This window comes from Castor canadensis, chromosome 3 (assembly GCF_047511655.1).
Source record: "Castor canadensis chromosome 3, mCasCan1.hap1v2, whole genome shotgun sequence".
Lineage (NCBI taxonomy): Eukaryota > Metazoa > Chordata > Mammalia > Rodentia > Castoridae > Castor > Castor canadensis.
In genome coordinates this window covers 163,449,938-163,473,704 of record NC_133388.1, presented here as the reverse complement: position 1 = coordinate 163,473,704, position 23,767 = coordinate 163,449,938, and the positions used below count along the sequence as shown (strand labels likewise).

The window sequence follows — 23,767 nt, the reverse complement described above, 5'->3', positions numbered from 1 at the left end:
GTTGGAAATTATGTATCAAAGAGTTACGCCTCTTATTTTACCCACAATTACATTTAAATGTAGCAAGTCATTTCCTGCATTTTCTTCTATCAAGAAAAACTGATTTTCTTCATAGTTCTAACTAATGCATATATAGGCTACAACCACCTTAAAGAGAAAAGAAAAGCCAACAACACATGTGAAGTTAAATATATAAAACAAAAAGCCACTACAAGGGTAAACAGCAACAAAGGTACATATACTGCTTCTTTTGTTTAAAAACTATTTTAGAAAAATGATGAATTCTTTAAAAATGCTCATCTATTGAATTCATTACATCTGCCCAGTAGAATTAAAATAACTATGTATCTTCTTCCTCGCTGCAATTTATAGGTTTTGCAAACAATTAGTAACACAGGTTGCTTCGTATTTATTCAGGCATAAATAAACATCTGATTTACAACAGAATCAAAACAGGCTTTGAGAAATACCAAGAAGCATAGCAAAGCTATAAGTAGCATATAACAGGGTAAAAACAAACTATGTGTCAAGTTTACCTAACTAAAATGATTAAGTATCATGACACATATTTATATCCCTTTCCTGTGTCTACTCATGCAAAAATTTTTTGCTGGCCCTGCAATTCCTATCTAGTAAATACTCACATCAATAATAGCTGCTGCGCTGCTGTCTAGGTGTTTATATAGTTCGTATAACACTTCTCTCAGTTTCTTCATTGTTTTCTTATTAGGCTGAAGTAGCATTGCTTGGAAGTTCACTGGCAAGCCATACCTTACAAAGAAGCAGATAAAGAAATTTTTCTTCTAGAGCAAACATTCTCCTGCTACTCTTGTAATCACTGTTCAGGGTGTTATCATTTTAATGACTCCCTTTACAAGTTCAACTAATATCCACAGAAACTTAAGCTAATGTACAAACACAAATCTTTGGTCTCACTGTGCACTAAAAATCTCTCTTCAAAAAATGAGTCAGATGGCTAGGCACAGTGACTCACACTTATAATCCCAGATACATACATAGGCAGGCAGAAACTGGGAGGATCATGGCTTGAGGCCAGCTTAGGGAAAAAGTTATAAGAGATCATCTCAACCAGTAAGCCAAGTGTGGTGTCACCTCTCTATGGTCCCAGCTATGAGGAGGTATAAGAAGGTGGATCACAGTTCAAGGCTAGTCCTGGGCAAAAATGTGAGACACTATCAGCAAAATAAGGCAAAAAAGAGTTGGGGACACGGCTCAAGTGGCAGAGTGCCTGCCTAGCAAACTCAAGGCCCTGATTTCAAACCCTAGTGTATCCCTCCAACCCAAAAGAGCCAGAGCTGGACATGGTGGTGGACATCTATAATTCCAGCACTCTCTGTGGAGGCTAAGGCAGGAAGATTATGACTCAAGGCCATCCTAGGCTACACAGTAAGATCCTGTCACAAAAATAAGGAGCCAATCAATTATTAGGAATTACTTCAATTAGTATTCAATTTTTAAGGTAAACAATGAATGGAAGGAAGGCTAACACATAAGGCTAGTAGATACACTTATAATAAAAACAAGATTACTCACATCTACTTTGAAAATATTACCTATTTGTAATATAAGCAACATGTATAAAGGATCACAAGACAAGTGAAATTAAGTATCTCAAAATACTAAAATATTTTAGGTTAATATAAAATGATTTCAATAAGTCATTGGTATACTGTGTTCCAAACTACATGTAACATATTTGAAAGACCTTTTTAAAGAAACAATGGCTAATATTTTACAATCCACTGTTAGCTACAAGTCATGTGCCACGTATCAATGCTTTTGGTAACGACAAACCACAGGCACAATGCTGGTCTGTAAGACTGCAATAGAGCTGAGACGACTGCTGTTGCCCAGTGATGCCACAGCCACTGAAATGCATGGCTCATGTGTTTGAGGCAATGCTGGGGTTAATAAGCCTATGCTGCCAGTCATACAAATATATAGCCAATACAATTACATACAGTACACAATACCTGATAATGACAATAAATGACTATGTTACTGATTCAGTATTACAATACTACACTTTTTATCATTATTTTGGAGTGTATTCCTTCTAATTAGAAGTTTTAAGAGCGATGCCATGTTATGCCAGCAGTGGTCTCACACATCTTGTGTTCACTGCATCTCTTATGTTGTATTAAGAGGCCACAATGAGCTGCATGTGGTGGTGAACAACTATAATCCCAGCACTTGGAAGGCTGAGGGAGGAGGATTCTGAGTTTGAGGCAGCCTGGGCCGCACAGTGAGTTCCAGGCCAGTCTGGAACATAGCACTACTTTGTTTTAAAAAACAAGAAAAAGATGCCATGTCCAGTGACTGACGTATAGCCCGTGGGCTTGTGTAAGTGCACTCTATGATGTCTGAAGAATAAATCATCAATTTCTCAGAACGATCTCCTTAAGAAATCCAATACTATACATAACAGCCAACAACTAAAGCAGAATGAATCTTTCTCTAAACCTGGTGGTAAAGGACAAGAAAAACACACTCTTGATTAGCTGTGTAATGCTGACAAGTCTTTCCCTCAGGACCGACCCTTGCTTTCTTCAAATCAATTTTGTACTGCTGAAGTGTGCTGTAAGAAAGAGCTCCAATGAGCAACTCAGCATCTATCAACAAACTTCAGCTCCAAGTTTCCGGCTAATTTTCTTTACCTTAAAACAGACTCGACAAAAACCCGTAGTGCTTTCACATGAATCCACGCAATGAACGCCTCGCTGAAATTCACTTTCAGCCACCGCACCAGTGGTCCCTTTAAAAAGAAAAATAAAAGACTACAAATTTGGTCTTGCAAATGGCAGTTATGTAGCCCAAATATTTTTTAAAGAAGTGATGTCATTGGGAATACACAGAATTAAGTCATATCGTTGTTTCACTTCTCAAAAGCTTCAAGTATTATTCTAAATATACTGGGTCTCAGATTATTTTACTTCACTATTTTAAATTAAGACTAAAAGATTAGCCACTTCTTAGTAACCTCAATAGATCAAAATTAATTACACCAATTCACTAATAAAGAAAAATGCATAAATTTTTATGAAAGTAGTGTAAACTGGTACAAAATAGAGGGGTGCCCTGGGTTTGAAAACTAAAATATAAAAATCTGAATTTACTAGACAACACTCTAAAAGATTAAATACTTTTATAGAAAATTCAACTTACACCTTTTCAGGAATAAATACACAGTTATGAAGGCAAATACTCAATATCCCTAGCTCTTAGTTTTCTCATCTGTGATATAAGGGGCTCCAAGTCTGTAAAAACTCTTGTTCCAAATTTTCAATTCTATTATGTGGTAAAGATCTTTTTGAGCTAAAAATATCTAGGATGGTTAAATACTTCTTTAAAAACACAGATTCCAAATAATACCTACCCTCCACTCTTAAAAGACATGTGTGTTATCCACTCAGCTAACACTTAACTTAGGGAACATTATGAGGCTCTTTTCAATGTACCAACCAATTAATTTAAGCAAAAAGGTTAAAACAAAAGTAAAAATATTTGGTTAAAATATTTGTTCTTTCATAGGGTTTTGGATCACCAGGCATGGTGGTATGCACCTGTAATCCCAGCACTCAGGAGGCTGAGACAGAAAGATCACAAGTTCAAGGCTTGCCTTGGCTATAATGTGAAACCTTGTCTCAAAAATTAAAAAAAAAAAAAAAAATTGAATATCTTACAAGCCAAATAAATCAGAGAACTTTTGCTTTTCTTTCAGGTCAAAGAAAAATAATACTGCTTTATCTTCTGCTTAACATTGATATTACTAGATATTAAGAACACCTACAAACTGCTTCTTCTTGTCAGTAGAAAGTCTGTTCATTTCTTCTTTATCTGCTTTCATCTCCTCTTCATTATACTGGAAGTCTCGAACAATGAATCTAAATTTAGAGAAAAAAAAAATTTGTCCACACCGTACATAGCTGATCTAATAAATTAAAGAAAACAAAATCATAATAGCCTTACTTGTTTTCCCTGGCTTTGTGTCTGAAATCATCAACTGCCTTCCTAAACAAGGTGACATTACAAAGGTAACTGTCTTGATCCTCTGAGAGAACACTAGGGAAAAAAGGGAAAAGTTTATTTAAAGTGCTATACTTTAAATACTGTTCTTTATCATCTTAAGGGCAGGATTCAGAAACAGGGAGGAAGAGCAGCAGGAGGGCAGAAGGGGGCACTTCCTGAAGCACCTCCATGCTCTCATGAGCACTGTCTCCAACACTGAAGACACTGGATGTTTGGGTAGTTTTGCGTTCTGATGCCTTCATCCCCTCTGAACATTTATTACTCAAGTAAAGCATCAATGCTCTAAGAAGTCGCTTTCGGTGAAAGGCTGGTTGGTTACAATGTCTCCTTGCTAAGCAATCTTTTCTGGAGGACTAATTCTCTCCTCCTCTCCAGAAGCCCACCCAGCTTCACCCCCCATCAAGGGTTGGCCCAGCCTCTCAGCACTGCTACAACCTCACACCTCAGATCACACCTCAAATCAAAAATTCACAAACACAACTCTAAATAACCTCTGAATGAACACACTTGTGCACATCTAGGCTTTAGAAGATGCCAGTGAGCTTGGGACTTCTATTTAGTCACAGTAATGTAGATGTTACTGGAAAGACCTTTCCAGACACAACTGCCCTGGGGAAAAGTGCACTAACTGTATGGCTCACACAATATGTAACCTGGCTGTCAAAAATCGTCTAATAGCTCCTTATGAACAGAATCCTAGATGCAATATTTACACAGCTGAACACTTACCTGTTTCAACAGTCATGGCCTTGGGGTAGAGGCTCTTTTGCTTTCTATATTTCATGTATTAGGGTGTTCTAATACTTAATTTTATTGATAATCGACTTACAAAAATGCACATACTTATCGTGTATATAAGCTGAAGTTTGACACATGCATACACCCAGGAAACCAGTTCCATAATCAAGGTAATAAACATCCATCACTTTTAACCCTTCCCTATGCCCTTTGTTGTTTCTTTGTTGTATTTCTGTAATGATTTTATTTACAATGTGGTACATTTGAAATCAGAAAAAATAAGTTTGATGTAACTGAGGGAGGGCTGTGGGATTTAAAGCTCCTTCATTAATTTTTTTTTTTAAAGGCAAATTTCACTGCTCCCAGAAACCTAAGAACAATCTTATCAACCAGGTAAATCCAGGTGCCAACTACAGAGTGGAACTGAAGACATGCTTAAGAACTGCACCTGCCTGGCTATTGACCAGGCAGCCAGCAGGTGCCACCCCTAGCATAAGGCCAGCACACACCTCAAAGGTCCCACTGGTGTATGACTACAAACGTGCAGAGGAACTCAATTACTCTATATTTAAAACATTTAAACCTCCTTTTCAATTATGTCTTATAAAACTATTACCCTTAGTTCCTGCCTTTCAAACCCAAAAAGCAAAACAGCTACCAAGTGGGCAGTGCTCAATTTAAAAAGCTTTGAAACCAAAGGTGGTAGTACATGCTTGTAATCCCAGCATTCAGGAAGCTGAGGCAGATAAACCTTCAAAGGCCAGTCTGGGAACAATAACAACAACCTGTCTCAAAATACAAAAAAACAACAAAGCACCTCTCTGAACAATGTTCCAACAAAAAGCAGCAGAACAGCAGCCCAGCCCCTACTTCCTTAGTCGTAACACTGACATTCATTTATACATGTCCCTGAATTAACCACACAGTGGTAGTATTTCAAATTCTAGTTTTTTCAGACTTATGTGGAATATCTTGCAAATAGATTTTGTACATTTTAAAAATGAAGCAGGTGTGGTAGCTCACACACAGGGGGCTGAGGCAGGAGGATCATGAGTTTGAGGCCAACCTGGGGTACATAGTGAGACCTGAGACCCTGTCTCAAAAACACACACTAATTATTTCTTTCAAGTTTGAGGGTGGTATTTTTCAATCTATCTTGTACCTCAAAATCCCACTTTCATCTTCACTGCCTCAAAGGCTGGTTGGTCACTCATGCATAATGCTAAAAAGTATCAGTAAAGTGTTACTATCTGTATTTAGCTGACTTGTGTAAAACACTTGGAACAGTAACTAGCACATAGCAATTACTCAAAAAAAGTTAGCTATTATGCTAAGCAGCATTCTGCATCAAGTCACAGAGATTTTCCCTGAATAGGGAAGCAAGTGCCAGGCTGACCCCCCAAAGCCTGTCTGCTCAGATGAATTCCCCAAGCTCTTCCCAATGCTCTCTGAGCCAGTGCTCCATTATCTATGACAATGTATAAGAGCTATGTTTTTGAGTCCATGATTCCAAATGTACTTTCAACTGAGAAACAGGACAGATGCTTGCACTGAATGAGGTAGGGCTGTGACTCTAGGAAGATCTTTCACAAGACAGGTATTGCTTGCATTTAATTGTTCTCACCTGGCATTTTTTCCTTTAAACCACTAAGGTAATTTGCAAAAGATCTAAACTCTGAAGAAATATTTTTAAATGATCAAATGTGGCCTCACTTAACTAGCCTAACAGCAGTCCCTGCTACCCAGGCCTGCACATGCCCCCTCTAGAGGACAACGTGAACCGAGGCATCACCCTCCCTTTTCACCTCTCTCCTGGACACGAAATCAATCAAATGCCTATGGATAAGAAGGCATTACCTGGCAGCCTACATGAAAATCTAGTATCGACACAACAAAGTCTTTGGTCTCCTATGTGAAGGGCTGGTTTGAATGGAAGGTATTCCCTTGGATAGGAAAAAAATCATGATGAGCACAGGTTTGTGGTTTAGTTCTTAAAAGATCAACATTTGTGAAATGAACACATTATCTATCACCTTGTATTTTCATATACTCTATCAAATCTTAAACTAACTTCATGACATATAAAAGGAAAATGCTATGCTCATTTTACCAAGAAAATGAGGCCGAGAGAAGTTAAGACTTACCCCAGGTCACACAGCAATTTGGTAGCAGAACCAGCAAAAGAACTCAGATCCCTGGGTCCAGGACTCTTTCCATTATACTAAGCTACCTCCCATATGACACAATGAACTGGAAAAAAATTATTTCATGGGCCTGACCTTACTAATTCCACCTCTTTACTATCTACTTATACCTTTCTTTCATAAGGTTGTCTCCTCTTGAGGTATTTTATATACAAAAGAATTTTGGGGTGCACATATACCGTATTTAATATTTTCTCAAAGAACATCTTGTGTGGCAATGGCAGAATACGGGAGACGATAACATGGAATAGAGTTAAAGAGTATAGACCCTGGAGTTAAAAGATCTGAGTTCTAGTTCTAACTTTGCCTGAATACTTATATAGCCATATGCTTTAGGTAACCACTTAAGCACCTGACTTCCTCATCTCTACCTAATAAATCACTTAACAAAATTGTTGTAAATATCAAATTAATATAAATTTGTTAAAACCATAAATTTAAAAAGTGTTAATAAAAGGGGAGGTGTAAAGGAATGTATAGATTCCTGGTAGCTACCTCGTTTATTTTCTCTGTAAGGTAAAATGAAGACTTAGAGGTATATGCTAGGCATGCAGTGCACAGTGAATAAGGGGTTTTCAGAAGACAGCAGAGGGCAGCAGAAAAAGTTCCACACCAGAGACCTGGGTTCTGGTTCTAGCACCATTACTAATGACGTGTGACTCTGGGCAAATGACTTCACCTCACTGGCCTCAAACTTGTTAAGTCTAGAAACATGAGTGTGTCAAACAGACTATGCCAGGTCCTGCTCAGGTTTGAAATGATGATAACTAAATACAACTCGCCTATAATGTAAAATTGAAGGCTCTAAAATTATAGATTTACCACAAAAGAAAGACAAAGGTATTTCCTAATCCAACATCTAAACTGTAAGAGGAGTTTGAGGAAATAAACTTTTTTTTTTTTGCAGTGCTGGAATCAAACCCAGAGCCTTCCACATGACAGACAAGCACTCTACCCTGTGAGCTACATTCCCAGTCCAGAAAAAAAAAATGGTTTTATAAAAACTACTACTTACTTGCTAGACCTCGGAACGACCATTTCAGCTAGTGTTTCATACTGCTTAATCCAGTCATTGTGGTTTAATCTGCAGAAAAAGTACAATAAGCACTAGGGGATGGAAAAAAAAAAAAAAGTACTACTTCTGACCATATCCAGGAAGAGAAAAAATTATGGAACAAGTAGGAAATTTGGTCAGTACAATATGTTAAATATATGTCATAAAAAAATTTAAGTTTCCTACTGAGAATGATCTCAAAAACACTGAATGAAGCAGGAAGCACAAAGCACCACTCTCATAGCCAGTAACAAAAAAGGCACATCCTAAAACTGCAATTGGAAAGGAAGCAAAGCAAAGTATAGATTCCACATTATTTTCAAACTGTATGGTTGATAAATATTATGCCTTATTTATATTTAAAAAGGGTCATACTGAAATCACTATCACTTCTATTCAGCAGCCATTATGAAGAGCTGACTAAAACTTTATTTATAGAAAGTACAGAGTACCAGGAAGCAGTGAATAAATGAAGTCACTGTAAATGGTGCTGCCACAGATCATTGTGCAACAACCTTCTCTGACCACTGGTTTCTGGGAGTGTTGGGGGACAAAGGACAACTAAGTCTGTGGGCTAGAATGGAGAATAATTCATAATGAAAGGTAACCTCCATGCATCCTAGGTTTCAATTACAATATACAAAAAACTACAACAAATTTTAAAGAAAGGCTGAATGAGATAAATCCATGGGCAAAGGTTATTTTCCTATAGATACATACAAATTTCTTATAGTTAATTGGTGTTGCAGTATAGCAGGGGAGTTATGCAACTAAAACACAAAACTTTCAGAGCCAAACCCTTAGTTTTAAGCCCTTCTCCACGTGCAAAGAAAAGTCCAAAAGGCTGAATGTTGCTCAAGTCAGGTAACATTGTGGCCATTGTATATTCCATGGAGCCACTGTTTTCTAATCAAAGGAAAATGCAAAGCAAAGCAAGAAAGGCTTCATGCACTGATGCTATGAAAAGGCCTCAAGTCTCCCCTTCTGAATTTGGATCCCCCAGAATCCAATAAGACTTCAAGCATAAGAAGTAAAACCATTAACAGTGTTACACATGGTTCTACTCTTCCTACTATTGTCCAAAGGTTTCATCTTTATAAAAATTAACTACGATCAAATACTAATTAATACAAAGAATTATTCAAATGGACGTTTTCAAGAGTTATCTAATCCAGGGGTCAGAAAACTATGCCTATTGCAGAACCTGTTTGGCAAACAGTTTTACTGAAACAAAGCCACATTGATTTGTTTATATATTGTTTGTGGCTGCATCATCTCTAACAACAAAGTTGACATGGTAGAGTTGAGTAGCTGTGACAGAGATCAGACAGCTGGCAAAGCCAAAAATACTATCTGGCCCTTTACAGAAAAAAAATATGCACTCTGATCTAATCCATTCTTTGCTTCTTACAGGACTTAAATTCATCCTAACTATAGATTTTTGTTTTTTTTAGAAAAGCAAATCCAAAGATCTTCCTATTTTGAAAAATCCAAAATCTTTATTTTAAAAAAATACAATAACTTAGCATTATTTAATTTTTAATGCACCCACTCTACCAATCTCAATTTACAAGTGGTGTCTCCATCATCAGGTTATGAACTCAGTTTCTACTGTATGTGCCACATGAGTAAATGCTGGTTGACAGAAAGAATTGCAAGGTCATATTCTTTTTACACTTGAGTTTTGTGGAAAACTTCAAATTGCAATATTACAAATTAACATTTTTTTCTTATATTTTAAGAAATAAAACCTTTTATAATAGAAAGACATACTTGGGAACAACTACCAGTAATGTGACGAGATACTCTGAATCAAGAACAAAGTCATCCTTCTTCACAATTTCTGCTAGACTTCGAGTTAGCAAACTTCCTCTAAGGAATTAAGAAAAAAATTGGTGAATAATCATGTTTTTCTGTAACATAAGTAAAGAAACCGTAAACCAATCCTATTCACATATGCTACGTACACATCTCAAGAGAGGGATGAGTCTTAGTTAACATCTTTGATTTATTAGAAGTCACCAGTTAGCCAAATACATCGCATCCCTGCAAGTAAAGAAGTGTCAACATTTATCAAAATTTGCCTCCAGTGTCTACCTTTATGTCTGCTTTAATTATTATAGCTCAGCGCTTCCCTTGATCACACAGCTTCACTGGGAAAGTGCTATTCATTAGATATCAAAGTCTACTTCCTCATCATTATGATACTGTCATCTACGCATAACCTTTGGTTTTTCCTCCTTCTCCTTGGGTTTCATTTGGTACCAGGCAATTTTGGTTACTTAACCCAGTAAACAATTCCTTCAAATCAGTCTTTATTTGGTCTTCCAGTATGATGTACCCATAATGAAAATGACTTGTTGAGTTTATATCACTGATAGTCTCCAAACAACTCTCCCTCTGGGCTATGCATACACAACGTGAACAGTTACATGCTTAAAACTGTATTTGTAGTAGTTATCTAAGGAGATCAACCAAAACAAGGATATCCTATTTTTATACTGTGTGAAAAACCAAAATCTGGAAAACAGAGAAAGTAGAGAGTAATTTTTACAGCATGAAAGGACTCCTCTATAGAATGTTTTAAGCAGCAGGTAATTGCTATACAATTACACAATGTGCTGGTTTAAAATTATTTAGGCAATTTTTCAGTGAAATATCAAATGGAGAAAGGGATAAATTAGAGCCCAATTTACAAATATTACTTATGAAATAAGTACAACAAATCAGTCTCACATCTGTTTTTGATCTTTCTGAATTATGTTAACTTACATTAATGAACTTTCTCCATGAAATTAAAAAACACATCACTTTGATTACAGAAACAGCATAACCTGGAGCTTACTAATAATCCCAACAATATCTCATTCAATGCATGCTAGTGTGCTACCCCACTCCTAAAATTCTCATATACTTGATGTGCTTACGCATTCTTTCGTTCCAAATTCTGAAGATTCCCTTTCAGGTTGTTATATGCAGATGCTCGAGATTTCAGGTCATTATCAATCTGAGTTACTCCCTTCAAAAAAGAAAAAAAAAGGAAAACAGGCAAAATTTTCCTAAGTCTGCTTTTAATATAATCAAAGTAGCTGAACTTTAGCTTCTACAAAAAAAAAAAAAAGACAAAAAACAAACAAAAAAACCACTAGTTTCTGATGTAAGAGTATCTTACTATCTTAAAAGTACATTAAAGGTCATTTAAAAAATAACCAACTTTTTTTTAATAGGATTCATACATACATCTCTTATACTACTAGTCTAACTCACATGTATTGTACTTGTTATTACTATATTACCTCTTACACCATGAAAATGGAATCTAGGCTTGAAATTTTCTAATTAAAAGGCTTCAATTCATGAGACTGAAGGACTTAATTCCAAAAGTAGTTAAATTACAGTTTTTCTATCTCACAAATTCCACTATTATACAAAATATTTTCTCAATGACTTGAAAATTATAGTTGAATTTATAAATGTTACAAAACATTTGTAAAAAAAAAAAGTTGAATTTATAAATGTTACAAAAGCTGATTTTTCCAAAGAGGATTAACACTAGTTACTTCTTAATAGTTAATTAACTAGTTAACAGGGAGAAAACACAAAGTATGATTAACATCTGAAGAAGTGGTTTCAACTCAGCTCTACTTTACAGTTATGTAGCACTCACTGCAGTAAGTTACTTCACATCTCTGAAACCATTTCCTTATCTACTACAGCCACAGAAAGCAAAAAATTAAATCCCAACAATATCCAAAGAATGTAAGGCTCAGTCATAGAACAAACACTATCAGCATTATCAAACTACTCATTTTTCTTAAAATTATGATGTCAGTTGCAGTCTTTTAACAGTCTACTCATTTCCATTTAAACTAGAGCTCAGTGTACAATTAAAGTCAAACAGCTGAAGGAAGTCTATCCAATAAATTAAAACTTGCCTCAGCTAGGTCACTTAATGCTTTAATGGTCTAGTTTCTGTTAAGACTTAGATTTTCTCTTAAGTTCAAAGACTTTTCAACAAAAAGGAGCTTTTAACATAAAATTATGTGGTACATGAATATGTACATTTGTGGGCAGAGGATCAATACTAAACGGAGTCAGAGAACACATAAGGTTTAATGTCTGAAGAGATAAACAGATACTGCACACATACATCCCTAAGTTACTGTTACCTACCTGGATAAGTCATAAATCTCTACAAGTTTCCCACTTCCTATTCTACAAGATCTAAGTTAACTTTAAACTTTGTACAAGTAATAATAGAATTTGAAAGGTTCCTATTGACACACTATTGATGCAACATTTAAATTAGCCAGTTAAATAAGCAAATTACACAATCTACACATGAAAGTGCTGTACAGTATAGCATCTTTTAACATCTGAAGTTACAGTAAGGATACCTCCTATTTCTATCTGTGACATGTAAATAAGCTGCTTGTCAAAAACCTAAAAGCATTTCATAGCTAAATTATAAAATAAACAAAGCCACTATATATCAATGGATCTCATCTCTCAATTTTTGTCTTACCTTGCCAATTATTTCAGAAATATTTTTCAGAGACTGCTTGATTGGATATTTGGCCATGTCCCACTGGAACCTTGTTATATAAGTAACCAAGTCAACTGAAATAAGGGAATAAATTAATTGCTGAAGAGAAGCAATACCATTTTTTAGAATTTTTTTTAAAAAATAGCAATACACTTTAATGCTTAAGCTGGCATTGGAGAAATTAGTGTAGATGTCATTTCTGAAGAGTCCTGATTAAATAAATGTAGAATTATGTTAAGTAACACGTATTAACCAAACTTTTTACTATGTGATCTCTTCTCCTAACTCAGCTTACAAACACATAATGTAATGTACATATAATATGTATATACACATTAAGATGTTCCTAATTTGATGACTTAATGGAGTATGTCCATGACAAGCCTCATATGTAGGAGAGAGACGTAAGTATTAAGAAATTACTTCAAAGTGTCTGTTGTGTAAATTTAATTTGACCAGTAATAGTCTTTCTTTGACAACTCTGCCTGTAATCCCAGCATTTGACAGGCTGAGACAGGAAGATGACAAATTTTACCTGGGCTACACTGAGAGACCCTGTCTCAAAGAAAAACAAAACAACAAAAACTACAGAGATACTTAACAACAAATTTCCTACAAGTGTAGTTATCTAATACAATTTTACACTTGAAGTCTAATGGAACCAAGAGACCAGGGAGATATGTGTCAAGTACAACAAAGTTAACTGACAAAAGTAATCTATATCAAATCTCTCTCCCCTCAATTACATGAAACCCATGAATCAACAACACAGATTTTTTCCAAAAGCAATTCTAGATGTGTCACCACCATTGTCAACCACCTAGAAGATCAGCAAGGTATATCTGCTTCCATTCTGTCGTTAAAGCATAAATTAACAGAAACAGTAAGCAATCAGATAGGACAAAGAGCAAGAATAAATTACTACATTTTACTGATTAAATATTTATTGAGCATCTATTATTTACACAGAGAAGAAATAAGAGGAACACTAGATTAAAAAAAAACCAAAAAACAGTGATCTCACCAAGCTTGGTAGTATATGCCTATAATCCCAGCACTCACTAAGTGGAGGCAGGAAGATCATGAGTTTGTAGCCGGCCTTAACTACATAGTGAGACCCTATCTCAAAACACCAAGGGCTGGGGACGAAACTCAGTGAGATAGAGTGCTTGCCTATCATGCTCCAAGCCCTGTGTTCAATCCCTAGCACCACCACTACCATCAACACCAACAACAAAAAACAGTGACTATTGCAGGCGATATGAATAAGAATGGATATTTACTATTACAATGACATATCACTAAGGATGGACCTAAGTGAAGATGAAACAAATGCTAACGTGCTATTTCATAAGAAAACAAGTCCAAGTAAAAATAACAATTATGAGGCCAAAGCCATCTTTATAATGCTGTTATTACACACAGCAAACTCTACATAAATATTATTTTCTAATTGCAAAACATCAGTAGTCTATTTTATGGGTATAAAGAAAAGCCATATTAAGGTTTGAGGGAAGAAAGGCATTATTCTGCAATAAAATTAACAATTTAATTCTAAGACTTGAGCAGTTGGATGCTGTTAAGTAGAAAAGCTAGAAAAGACAACAGGTATTCATCTGGAATAATGCTTATAAATTTAGAAAGCCCCAGAAAGAGCTGAAGTAAACTTTGTAATACTGCTCTTGCAGAAGACTTGACATTCTGTTATAAGCTACATTATGTATTATGTAAGATTATCTTATTTGAAATTGTGTTTCACGGGTTAATAATGACCAAATCATGAAATACTAGCTTACCTCCGTTGGCCAGCAGATTCTCCTGAACTTTATCTTTACTGTCCTCCAGTACATCAGCCATGTATTGAGCCACTTTCTTCACCACCCTTAGGGAGTAAGGAAAAAAAAAAAAACACCACTATCACCATTTCAGGAAAAAGACCTCTATTCCATATTATACAATCCCATTATACAGAGCTATTTAACATAGAAGAAATGAGTACTACTTTATATATAACATTTTAAAGATAAAATTGACCAAGATTTTGTTACATACAAAAGTCAACTGAATACAAGGTTGTAAAGAAACTACGTGTAATGTGTCCATTAGCCTAGAAAGAAAAGGGGTGGGAAGCTAATGAGAAGTGGTCCATAAACAACTGGAGAAAGGAGGAGGCAGGGAACTAGCATTTACACTTACCTACTACAAGCCAGACACTGCCTTCACTTAGGACAAAAGGCATCAAACAAGCAACAAAATGTCAGCAACTGTCAGATGAACGATGTCGGCCTCCACTATTTACTCACGAGCAACTACTATTTCAAGGAGCTACGTTATAGATGAAAGCATAGTGCCAAAATTACAAAGGTATCTGGACCTGATCTTGTCAGTCCCTTCATTTTGTAAGTAAGATACTTAGATATGAGGATAAGTGACTTATCCAAAGTGACAAGAATTAAAGGGAGAGCTGTGACAAGAAACATGGTGCTTGACTCTGAAGTCCAGTGCTCTCTTCCCCATTCCATGCCTGCCTTTAGGCCCTGGGTAGAATTCAAAACTATACAAAACAAAATCACTACTCTCACTTTGCTTAAAGACTAACTAGAGCGATACAAAGATAATAAATGACTAAACAAAGCAATCTAGGGTAAGCACCAGCTATGCTTACCAGGTTATAGACAGAGAAGCATACGGGGAAAAAAAGGGATCACTTCCTACTGCTATAATCAAGAAAGCCTAGCAGTTCATGAGCAGGGCAAGGAAGGAAAAGGAAGGGTTTTGAAAGGATGATGGTATGGAAAGTACATTTTTGCCACAAGGCATCATCTGCATCAAGATAACTAGATGCGGAAATGCACAGGCATTCAGAGAATGGTGAAGGTTCAGACTGACTGAAGTGGCATGATGAAATGTAGGGGAGTTTATGTTAGGAAGGGGGTGGGGCAGACTACAGATAGCAAGCCTCCATGTCAGACTCTAGATAGAAATACAGGATAGAAGACAGGACTCAGAACAGACACTCCAATGGTTATATGCTTGATGTCTGGGAAGGGAAACTGGAAGACTTTAAGCAATATAAACAAGAACTAGAAAGGGCCAGAAAAGAAAAAGATGAGAGAAGGACTAAACTTGAATGACAGTCTTATGCTGAGTGATGTCAAACCTAAGAAAGTGGGACAATTTCATAAACAATGACGAAAGCCCTAAGCCTTCCAACATGTTTAACTTGAGGCTTGTATATATACTTGGCTGTGTCTCCATGATCTCCCTATGCATCACTACAAGAGTATCTATGTCACATCACCTCAAAACACCTGTTCTAATGATGATAGATCATTGACAAATGTACAAATCATGACTTATTCCACATACTACAATGCCCAGACTTTAAAAGCTGGAACATCCAAGGCCTCAAGCTACCATCTGTCAGTTCTACCCAGGTCTAACTGCAAGATTTTCTAGTTCCTCATATCTTTCAGGTAAACTGAAGAAGACAGGCTTGCAAAACACCCTAGAAGAGCTGACAAACTGCACAGGTAACTCTCACTTCTACTGACCAAGCTCACTATATCTGCCTTAAATATGTTTCAGATTCCTTCTCTAAAACACCTTGACAAACTTTAAACCACATCCATTTTCAGGTCAGCCCACTAACAACTGGAATAAGACCTCCATAAAGCCAGCAATGTGTGTATCATGTTAATAATTATATTTTCAAGAGCTTCCTTTCTCAATGTCTCTTCGGTTGTCATGATTTGAAACTGGAAGGAATGAAGCAAAATGGAACCTTAGTCAACTCAGGGATGACAACTGAAAAAGTTTCTGCAAGCTCTAAAAACCCATCAGGCTGGAGGTGTAGCTCAGTGGTAGAGTGGTAGAGCGTGCTTAGCATGCTCAAGGCCCTGCATTTGAGCACCAGCATTAAATAAATAGACAAATGAATAAATGCAAAAGCCAGTAATCAAGAAACCAATAGGCTACTCTTTCCATCAGTTACTCCTTTGAGTATATAATTCCTAACTATTTGCTCCATTTGAATGCATGGAATAATTCTGAAAGTCATTTGTTCCTTTTTCTTTCATCCTTTTCCACTCTAGTGGCAAGTGCCTGGCCTCAGTTGAGGTTTTAGTATCTCCTGACTAATTTGCTATAAAACTGTCTTCTGCAAGGCCTTCTTGCCTCCAATATTAAAGACCATCAATGCAACATTAACTGTTTCACTTCTTTACTACATGTTATTAGGATAAACAATCTTTCTCTGCAACCTGATCTCAGCCTCAACTGCCACAGCACTTGCTTTGTGGTGGTTCTACCAATGCAGAATTGTGCAACAGCATAAATGGGAAAACTGCCTGCACAATTTTAAGAAAATATTCCCCCGGATTCAAGCCTATTCCCTTAAAAGTACAACCAAATGTACCTTTTGTTGTTGTTGTTTTCCTAGCAGTACTAGAGTTTGAATTCAGAGCCTTGTACTTGCTAGGCAAGTGGTCTACTGCTTGAGCCACGCCACCAGTCCATTTTTTTGTATTGGGTATTTTTGAGATAGGGTCTTGGTTTTTTTGCCCAAGCTGGCTTCAAATGTTGATCCTCCTGATCTCTGCCTCTCAAGTGGCTAGGATTACAGGCATGAGCCACCAGCACCTGGCTCAAACGTACATTTCTTAAATTCTCCAGAATTCTGTATTTTACAAATCATACCTATTTATGTAAGCCTTAACTATAGTATTTTAAAGCTCTGCATTCCAAGAGTCAAAGGGATTTTAATCAAACTACCGAATGTTATAACTTATACCCATTTTCAGGTAAAATACACAGTGCAACCGAATTTCAAAAGCGACAAACAAAACAAAACAAAACCAAACCTCTGCTAATATAACTGAATTTTGAAGACAAAAGCATTACCATCTTCGAATAAAGGGAATGGTATCCCACATTCATAGATTAAAGACAATAGTGTTAGGATGTCAATGCTCCCAAATCGATCCATACATCTGTGACTCCCTCACAGAAACTGGACACTGTGATCCTGAAATTCACATGGAAATGAGCTTAAATCCCAATACCATCAAAACAAAAAACCAACTTAAAACTTTTGTACCTTATGACATGATCAAGAAAGTGAAGACAATGGCCCTGTGTGGTGGCTCAAACCTGTAATTCTAGCTGCTCAGGAGGCAGCAATTGGGAGGATGGTAGAGCCAAGGCAAAAAGTTTATGAGACACCATCCAATGGCCAGGTGCATGGTATACACCTGTCATCCCAGTTACTCAGGAAGCATAAATAGGAGGAGTGGTCCAGGCCAGCCTGGGCATAAAGCAAGACCCTATCTCAAAAATAATGAAAGCAAAATGGGCTGGTGGTATGACTCAAGTGTAAAAGTGCCTGCCTAGCAAGCAAAAGGCCCAGAGTTCAAACCACGGTATCACAAAAAAAAAAAAAAGTAACAATCCACAAAATGGGATAAAACATTTGCAAGTCATACCTCATAAGAGACTTATATCTAGAATACATGAACTTTTACAACTCAATAGTAAAAGAAAACGTAAGCCAACTAAAACCGGGCAAAGAATCCAAACAGACATTTCTCCGAAGAACAACAAATGGCCAATGAACACATGAAAAGATACTCAACACCTCATGAAGTATCAGGGAAATGAAATCAGAAGCACGCTGAATATCACTTCATACCATTAGGCTACAATTTCTTTAAAAATGTAGTGCTTTATAACTAGTGTAATTTGGAGAAATTAGAAAACCTTAACAGTGATGGCAAAAATATAAAATAGTGCAGCCACTTTGAAGAACAGTCTGGCAATTCTTTCATAAAGAACCAAATGACCCAGGACATAATCCAGAAAAATGAAAAATTTAGGAGCATACAAAAAACTTGTACAGAATTATATTTCACAGCAGCACTATTCATGTAAACCAAAAAGTAAAAAAAACAAAAAAAAAATTAAATGTTGATCAACTGATAAATAGATTAATAAAATGTGATATATCTATAGTGATATATTACTTGATAATAATGAAATATAATTAATTTTATTTGGCAATTTAAAAAAATGAGCCATGTGTGGTGGCACATGTCTATAATCCCAGCCCTCAGCACCTGGGAGGCTGAGGTAGGAGGATGGAGAGTTTGAGGCCAGCCTGCACTACATGAAAAGAAAAAGAAAAAAAGAAATGAGACACGGGCATACAGAATGGGTGAAATTTGAAAACATTTTTCTCTAAGTAAAAGAAGCCAGTTACAACAGACCACAACTGTACCCCAGTTATATGAAATGTCCACAATAGGCAAATCCTTGGGGTTGGAAGACAGATTAGTGGTAAGCAAGCATGAAGCCAAGTTCAAATCCCAGTAACACAAAACAAAAAAGAAAAGAAAGAAGATGTTTATTGGGGGGGGAGGGGGACGATGGAAATGTTCTACAACTGTGGTGGTGATTGCATTTCTGTGAACATACTAAAAATAACTGTAACATACTTTAAATAGGTGAACTACATGGCTTGCAAAAAGAATATTAGTATTTTCACACTTTAACAGCTGCATTTATTGTATGTAAACTGTATGTCATAAAACTGATTTACAAAGAAGAGAGTCATCATTTCTTAAAACCATCCGTAAGCAGAGCACGCGTGGTAACAAACATGATGCTGGAACAGTCTGGTTAACAGCATCTTTGCTTTGCTTTGCCCCATGCTGTAAGGACATTACCCTTCAACGAACGCATCCAGTTTAGCCAGTTCATCTGACAAGCCAACCAAGACATCCAGTGTGCCGACCTAGGAGGGAAATAAAGCATTTTATTATTTCACTTTAGCCCCTTCCCCCCTTTTTTAGGACAGGGTCTCGCTATGTAGCCCAGGCTGGTCTCCTCCCTCTACCTCCCCAGTAGTGGGATTACAGGCATGTGCATGATGCCTGGACCCTGCACACACACTTCTTTCAACAAGAAGAAGTTATTTAAAGGGCTCACAAATCTTATGTTGTCTACTATTTACTTCACAAAGTATAAATGTAGTTTAAAAAAAAAAAAAGGTGTTTGCCAAACATTTAAATCTATTTATATGTGAAAGCTAATTCTCTAATGCATATAAGCACCACTTGGGATGTGAAGACTTGTCAAGGCAGGCTTGTCTTGTACTGTTCAGTGACAACAGGTCATTTGAAGTCCCGTTGTACAACATGGGTCCTTAAGCAGGGGGCCCGTGAGTGTACATCAGCTCTGTAGTTGAATTTGCATGCTCAATTATGTGCAAAGCTGGATGCCAGTGGTTCACACCTATAATCCTACCTACTTTTAAGGCTGAGATCAGGAAGATCCCAGTGCAAATTAGTTTACCAGACCCCCATCTCCAAAATAACCTGAGCAAAATGGACTGGAGGTGTGGCTCACATGGTAGAGCAACTACTTTCACAAGCATGAAGCCCTGAGTTCAAATCCCAATTTCACCAAAAAAAAATGTGTAAATGATGTTTTGAAAGGAAAATCCTATTCTAAAGTAACTTACAATGCCAAAAAAATATCAAAAATCAGTAATCTTAAGTATTTCTTGAGAATGGTCCATATGATTGTCTCACTGAGCAAATGTAAACATCATGATCTTTTCTGCTGTTTACAAGAGTCCTGTCAAGGGATTACTGGCAACCTGTAAAGCTACTAGATTACTGATCTTCAAGAAACATTAAATACACCAACTAGGTTAAGTAGTGAAGTTAGATTTCTCAAGTATAAATAAGTAAGTGCAATGGTAACACATTTAAAGTGCTAGTGAACAGAATATAAGTAACAAAAATTAATTCACTGTGATGTTTTAAAATATGTAATGACATGATTTTTTACTCTGAAAATCATGTTTTGTGGGTATATGTTCTCCTAAGGTTTCTCATAATAATTTAGAAAAGTACAAAGAGTCTAAAAATTTCAGTTGGCAGTTTACTTGTAACCTCTCAAACAAGAAGACACATTTTAATTTATGCCAATAGCAGGAGAAGAGGGGCTTTGCCTCTGAAGGAAACTGGGAATCCTACTTCTACCCAAAGACACAACTGGCCCCCCGAGGACAAACCCACAGTCTTCTGCACAACGCAGCTTCACCTTTAAGTCGGGAATGTTGAACTTGGAAGTGACAGCAAGATTATTGTTCTTTGCAGTTGCTGCATGCAGTTTCTCCCATGTTTGCTGACAGGTTTTCTCCCCAGGAGCTGATATAAGCCAGAATTCAGTCATGTTTATTACCAGGTACTTTGGAAATCAAGAGAGAAGCTGCAATGTACAATAAAACAATACATTTAGTATCATTTGTTTCAAAAACGTTTCAGTCGCAGAGTAAGTGCTAAAGTGTAAACCTGCTATAGTATGGATTTAAAATGCCCCCCAAAGACCCATGTTTTCAAAGCTTGGTCACCAACCTATGGCACTATGGGAAGGTGGTAGAATCTTCTAGAGGTGGAGCCTAGTGGGAGGAAGTGAAATCATCGAGGAATGCCAAGAAAGGGATACTGGACCCTGGCCCCCTTCCCTTCTCTTTTTTTTTTTTAGGGGAAGATGGGGGAAGCAGTACTGGAATTAGGAACTCAGGGCCTTGCACTTGCTAGGTAGGTACTCTACTACTTGAGCCACACCCCCCAACCTTTCTGTTTAGTTATTTTTGAGATGGGGGTCTCCATATTTTTCCCTGGGGCTGGTCTGGACCTAGATCCTCTTATGCTTCCCACACAGCTGTGATGACAGGTGTGCACTGTAACACCCAGTTTTTTTGTTTAGATGGGGTCTTGCTTACATTTATACCTGGTTGGCCTCAAACAGTAACTCTTCAAATGTGTACTATTACCTGGTGTGAACCACCACACCAGGCTCTCTTTGCTTGTTTTGAGCTGAGCAGTCTCACGATGTTGCCGTGGCTGGCCTTGAACTCCTGGCTTAAGCCATCCTCCTACCTCAACCTCCCAAGTAGCTGGGCCAGACACGTGCCAACCTGCCTGGCTTCCCTCTTTTTGCGTTCCGCTGCTGTGAGGTGAACAGGTCTCCTCGGCCACACGCTTCCACCATAATGCACTGTGGTAGCACAGGCCCAAAGTACTAGGATCATGTGACCATGGAATAAAACCTCTCGAACGATGAGCTGAAAAAACCTTTCCTCCTTTTAAGTTGATTCTCCCAAGCATTTTGCAACAGTGATGGAAAGCTAACACAAGCCCATTCCAAAACTAACCCAACACTAGTATATAATACCAAGTCAAATTTACTTATCTGAAAGTAAATTCATCTAAATGATAAAAACTGATTTATTGTTGATACTAGGAAAAAGAGATGGTAGAGACCTCAGACATAATTACCTGTTTTTTTAAGATATAAAACATGCCAAATAGAAATTATTCAAGAAGAAACGACCCAAAACACCAGTCACTATTAGTTTCTGAGTCACAAATTTATAGATTAAAATTTTTTAATGCATACAACTGAAATAGGAAATTTTTTAAATGCATAACTTTCACCTTTGAGAAAAAATTTAATTGAATCAATACATATGAACAGAAGTCCCCAAATAAATTTGCCACATTAGCATTAGCAAATCTTACAATGCGGTCAAACTGGTGGTTAATTCTAGTCCATATTCAACCTGGGAGAATCTCCTCAAATTCCTGATGTTTGCCATCAAATATTTACAAATTTACAAAAGAAAATATCTTGCCAATCTTCCTATTTTAAAATGGACATTTGTATGGGGTGGGGTAATACAACACTGCTGAATCTGAGTGACAGAGGAGGCTGTGGCTCCTCCCTTGGAAACAATCCCACTAAGACACATCCAACACTCTTCTACAATCTCTTTTCCTCCTTCCATTTCTTCCCTCTACTCCCCACATATGAGGAGGAAGAGTGTTTCAGAGAAAAAATCTACTCAGAACCTACTAGGTAAAGCATATAACACAAAATAACTCATAAAATGAAAATATTACACTATCATCATTTCTACTTTAATGTGCTTCATGAGAACCACCCTGTTTTCTATCACTACTGCTCCTTTAATCACTCCTGAAAGTAGGACTCCATGTCTAGAAGCTGAATATAACTAACTACCATCCAAAGTTATCCTGAAAACAAAATCAAATAATGAATGTGAAAGGACTTTGTGAATTCAAATTTCCATAAAATGTGACCTACTCATTAGGATACCATTGAAAGTTGAACTTAATGGTTGTCATACTATGTATTTGTTCATTTTTCTAACTAGTGTTTATCAAGCATCTAATATATAGTCAGGTACTGCTCTAAGTGTTTTATACATTACTATCTTAATCTTCCCAGTGCCTCTCAGATGAATATTCTCCTCATTCATAAATAAGGAACCAAAAACTCACATTAAACTGGCATAAATACATATGGTGGTAATTAAATGAATGCTTCAAGAAAATGATTTGGGGGGGGGGGATGGGCAGTACTGGAGTTTGAATTTAGGGCCCCATGCTTGCTAAGCAGGTGCTACCACTAGGGCCATGCCCTCAACCTGAAACTGATGATTTTTTTTTTCTTCCAACATTAATAATAAAGCTGTACCTCTATTAGCTTTTAGTGATGAAGAGCTATACTTCTCAAGTCAAAGACCTATGCTTTGCCAAATAGCCCATCAGCTAACCATGGCCTGTGAGTGATGGCTAGCCCAGACAAAGTACTCAGTCTGGCCAAAGAACAGTACAACTTACCTTGCCATGCAAGAATGGAAGCCATTCACAGAATGGAGTTCTGATAAGGTAGTCCAAAAATAGCTTTGACTTAAAATACAAAAGTGAAAAAAAAAAGCTAAAATCCTATTAATCTTCATGAGAAATGTCAAATGTTAAAATGTTAGTCTTTAAGGTTATTTAATACCATACTAACCATATTCTTTTTTTTTCAAACCTGATTTTTTTTTATTCGACCTATTTTTACAGTTATCCATTGTGATCCATGAAGATATGGATCACATCTATATCTTCACCCATTTTAATTACTACATGGAATTCCATTATATGAATGAATTAAAATTTAATACCCATTTGCCTTCTGGAAGCATTGTTAATTTGTGTGGTGGTGGGTATTGCTGTTATAAACAATTCTGCAGTGAATAACTTTGTACATGTGTCTGTTTTGTGAAAGGGGTTCTACAGGACCACAGGAGTAAAC

General features: G+C 36.8%; 1 protein-coding gene across 3 annotated transcripts in view; it reads right to left on the bottom strand.

The window, feature by feature from the left end:
* Atp6v1c1 (ATPase H+ transporting V1 subunit C1) overlaps window positions 1-23,767 on the bottom strand; it is a 50,756-nt gene that overhangs the window by 1,307 nt on the left and 25,682 nt on the right. For all 3 annotated transcript variants that reach the window (XM_074068967.1, XM_020176089.2, XM_074068966.1), the window contains 11 exons: window positions 20,699-20,866; window positions 19,315-19,382; window positions 14,389-14,474; window positions 12,572-12,666; window positions 10,974-11,065; window positions 9,820-9,918; window positions 8,008-8,076; window positions 3,991-4,083; window positions 3,812-3,905; window positions 2,679-2,776; window positions 645-771 (listed from right to left, as the gene is read on the bottom strand). In XM_074068967.1, coding sequence (XP_073925068.1) covers window positions 645-771; window positions 2,679-2,776; window positions 3,812-3,905; window positions 3,991-4,083; window positions 8,008-8,076; window positions 9,820-9,918; window positions 10,974-11,065; window positions 12,572-12,666; window positions 14,389-14,474; window positions 19,315-19,382; window positions 20,699-20,830 — 1,053 coding nt within the window. In that variant the 5' untranslated portion in view covers window positions 20,831-20,866. The remainder of the gene's footprint in view (window positions 1-644; window positions 772-2,678; window positions 2,777-3,811; window positions 3,906-3,990; window positions 4,084-8,007; window positions 8,077-9,819; window positions 9,919-10,973; window positions 11,066-12,571; window positions 12,667-14,388; window positions 14,475-19,314; window positions 19,383-20,698; window positions 20,867-23,767) is intronic.